This window comes from Pygoscelis adeliae, unplaced genomic scaffold (assembly GCF_000699105.1).
Source record: "Pygoscelis adeliae isolate BGI_AS28 unplaced genomic scaffold, ASM69910v1 Scaffold420, whole genome shotgun sequence".
Classification (NCBI taxonomy): domain Eukaryota; kingdom Metazoa; phylum Chordata; class Aves; order Sphenisciformes; family Spheniscidae; genus Pygoscelis; species Pygoscelis adeliae.
In genome coordinates, this window is record NW_008823871.1 from 1,257,222 (window position 1) to 1,261,146 (window position 3,925).

Below are 3,925 nucleotides of genomic sequence, written 5' to 3' on the forward strand. Positions count from 1 at the left end.
CCTGGCCAGTGTCCCCTGCCTGAGCCCGGGCATGGACGTGGCTCCTGCAGCGGCTCTGGGGACACTGCGCTGGAAAAGAGAGGGGAGCATCTCACTGCCCTCTCCCCATCCCTCTCCCAAAGCTGGCGCACCTGCAGCTGCTGTTCACTGGCGTGTGCTGCTGAGTTTCCTTGTTCGGCACCCCTGGGCGCAGTGATGCTGAGAGCGGCTCGAACGCGCTCCAGAGTGCAACACACAACCCAAACCGTCAAACTCTAAGGGACAAAACGCCGAAGTGCAGGCGCAAGACGGTACCCGGCAGCACTCCCGCTGTGCTGGAGTGTGGGAATGGAGAGGACCAGACAGCGTCCGCTCAACCAGGGAGTAAAGGTCTGGGGGCAAACAACTAATATTGCTTGAATGGGTGAGACCAACCCACCTCACTTTTGAAGTTTCAGAGAGGTTCCCTCTGTCAAATCTGGTTGTCCAGGCTGAATTTACACCAGGGGAAAATGGGGGAAATGGAAGCACCCAAAAAAAAAATGGAGGGGAAAATGCAGATACCACTATGGGACAGTTCATCCCCTTCCCAGAAATGGTCCGTGGGATGAATCTGCTTCTGCGATTACGTGTTTCTGCGTGGTGCGTGGCCTGCCTGGGCACACAGGGACCCGAAAACACCCACAGCTGCAGGGCAAGAGCCCAGGGAGAAGGTGCCTGGGATGCACAGAGACACCCACAGACAAGCAAACAGCGGGAACAGCAGCACAGACCTCTCCTCTAACTTTTCCATCTGGCCTAGGCACTGAGAATGAGTTGTCTCTCTTACTTTCCTGCAGTGTCCTAGCAGAGACTCATTCATTTAAAAATGTGGAACTAAATTATATTGATGGAAAAGGTAATGATAAGGGGCAGGGCCCTGCAAGAGGTAGGTCTGTGATGCCTCAAGCTATATCTTCGGCAACGGCAGCATCGGTAAATGGGCCTTTCTCATTTCTTTTTCCTTTTTCCTCCCTCTTCCAGGCTCGCAAGGAGAAGAGTCAGATGGTCCCGCAGCCTCTTGGGCTGGCGACGTCCCTTACCGCAGCGTCTGCAGCTGGCAGGCGCCGTGTCTCAGCCCCTCGCACAGCAGCTTCATGCCGCCGTCCCTCAGGTCCTCGTTCCCAGCCAGGTCCAGCTCCGTCAGGGTGGGGTTTGTGCTGAGAACGGAGGCCAGAGCCCCGCAGCATGCGCCTGTGAGCTGACACCGATCAAGCCTGCAAGAGAGATGCGGAGAGGAGCCACGGGGCTCGGCACAGCTGCCCTGCCGCGTGGACACACCAGCCGACCCCTTGCTGACATAGCTACCGCTGATGATGTCCACAAACCGGGCTGGTCTTCACGGATGGCCTCCTGGGAGCAGGAGAAGAGCCCATCCCGGCCTGCAGCGAGCCGTGGCGGCACGTGGTCATCCTCCCCGTGCCGCGAGGAGACCCAGCCGGGCTGGCTGGGGTTTGCTTGTTTTCCCGTTTCACCCGGCAGAGAAGAGCGACGTACCTTAACATCTTTAATTTACAGCCCGATTTTTCCAAGGCTTGACAAAGCAGGTGGATAGGTGACTGCTGCCCCTCCTCTTGCTGTTTTTCCCTGAAAACAAAGAAGAGATGCATCCTATTCCTAGTCCTACTCCTACTCCTATTCTATTCCTACCTTAGTCTATTCCTATCCTAGTCTATTCCTTTCCTATTCTATTCCCATTCCTATCCTATTCCCGTTCCTATCCTATTCCTGTTCCTATCTTATTCTATTCCTGTTCTGTTCTGTTCTATTCTATCCTATTCCTATTCCTATTCCTATTCCTATTCCTAATCTATTCCTATTTCTATCCCTATTCCAGTATTGCTCCTTGGCCACCGGCTGTGTCCCTAGGTCACGCCCGTACCCCCTTGCCGACGTGCCCGGCACGGCAGGAGGACCAGCCTTGCCGTGGGCTCCTCTGCGGGGTCATCACAGATCTTTGGGCTCTAAGGGGTTTGCCGCTTTGCGGCTCGGGACCTTACGCACCGACACGCCTGCTTGGCCGGCTGCGGTCCCGCACAGTCCTCGGGTTCGTCCCACAGAAAGGAGCAGTGCCCCAGGTCAAGCGACTCCAGCTTGGGGAAGTTTCTGACGCTGAAGGAAAGGACCATTTGATCGAAGCGGTTGAGGTTGAGCCCCCGTAGGTACACCCCCGTGAAAGGATCCAAGGCGGCCGCTACAAAATGCTCGTCCTGGAGCTCGTACAGACAGTGGCAGACCTCCAGCTCGCAAATCACCGCCGTCTCCTGCATCAGAAGAGCTAGGGCTGTTTTCTGGCTGTTTTGAAGCCACGCCAGTAATTCCTGCGTAATCCTGGGTGCGATTTTACACCCCATCTCCTCCTCCAGCTCCCTCCTGCGCTCCTTGTTCAAGAGCCCGAAGAGGAACCGCACAGTTAGCATGAAGTAGTTCCTGGAGTTGTCGTAGCTGTCCAGCAGCTCCTTCACGTCCCTGGTGGGACTGGCGGGGGGTTCCCACGCCTCCCCTTCATCTTCCAGCAGGTAGAAGAGCGCGGCAAAAAACTCCTGGAAGCTGAGGTGGATGAAGCTGTAGGTGCTGACGCAGGAAATGTCCTTCTGGAAGAGGTGTTCGTTGAGGAGGAGCGGGAGGGCTTCTCGCTGGTCCAGCGCATACCCCTGCACCTCCTTCTCCTCAAAAAGGACCTTTTGCTTCCAGATGCCGTCGGCCGCCAGGCAGCACAGCCTCCTGAGCACCCCGGGCATGCCTCGCTTCAGCTGGCCGCTCAGAGACCGGAGCAGGGCGGAGAGGTAGAGGATGTAGATCCCCGTCGTAGTCTTCGGGCTCTGGGTGAGACCCCCGGTGCGGCTGAGCTGCTGCTTCATGACGGTGCAGACGATCCAGCACACGATGGGCACCAGGCACATGTAAAGAGCGTCTCGTTCCCTCTGACAAACTGGAAGGCGGCAGCTGCCTGCTCTGCATTTTCGAAAAACCTGTGGAAATACTCCTTCCTCTCTGCCTCCGAAAACCCCAGGATTTCAGCGTAGCGCTCGCACTCCAGGCACTTGACCAGTTTCTGCAGGGCGGCCGGCCTCGTGGTGACGAGCAGGGAGCTCTCGGGCAGGAGCCTCCGGCGGAAGAGGCTGCTCAGGGTGATTTCCACCGGCCTCTTCTCCCAGGCCTGGGAGCACAGCTCGGACTGGGGCCGGTCAAAGGAAAAGCGGAGCTCGTCGAAGCCGTCAATCACGAACAGGAGCCTCTCCGGCTGCCCCAGCATCTCGGTGAGCGGCGGAGAGGTGCTGGGACAGGACTGGGTGATGAGGTCGGCCACGCTGGCCTGGCTGGTGAGGAGGTTGCCCTCCCGGCAGTGGATGTAGAAGACGTAGTCAAACTCCGCAAACACCGTGTCGGACGCCCAGTCCAGCATGATCTTCCTGGCTGTCATGGTCTTGCCCACGCCCGCGGCTCCCAGGAGCACGACCACCTTGGGGGTCCAGCCATCAGGACAGGGCTTGAAGAGGTCGCCGACAGCGATGGAGGAGCTGGCTTGCTTCTTCATGATCTCCGCGTGCCTCCGTCCCATGGCCATGATCTCGTGCTCCCGTTGCTCTTCGTCGCGGTGCTTGTTGACAATCACCAGCTTCGAGTACCTGGCGTTCAGGCTCACGTTATCGCCCACCCGGGCGTTTCGGTCCTTTATGCAGCTGTACGCCTGGCGAATGGCTTTTTTGTAATTCCTCCGGTAATCTGGAAGGGTGGGAGGCCACCTCACGCATCTGCAGGCCGCGGGGCGGGCAGCGGCACAGCCCCCCGTGCTTTTCCCCGCCAGCACCTACCTGGTGACGATGAAACCAGCAGAGGCCCCAGGGCTGGAAGAGAAAGGGGTGTTAGTGGGCAGCATCACTGAGCCCCCGACACCCCCCAATGC

General features: G+C 58.2%; 1 protein-coding gene across 1 annotated transcript in view; it reads right to left on the minus strand.

Moving 5' to 3' along the window:
• The window catches only part of NLRP6 (NLR family, pyrin domain containing 6), a gene marked incomplete at its 5' end in the record, with an annotated part of 7,229 nt that extends 3,363 nt beyond the window's left edge, over nt 1–3,866 (minus strand). The window contains 4 exon segments of the mRNA XM_009334191.1: nt 1,062–1,235; nt 2,023–2,923; nt 2,926–3,744; nt 3,834–3,866. Coding sequence (XP_009332466.1) covers nt 1,062–1,235; nt 2,023–2,923; nt 2,926–3,744; nt 3,834–3,866 — 1,927 coding nt within the window.
• Nucleotides 3,867–3,925: the final 59 nt, after the last annotated feature.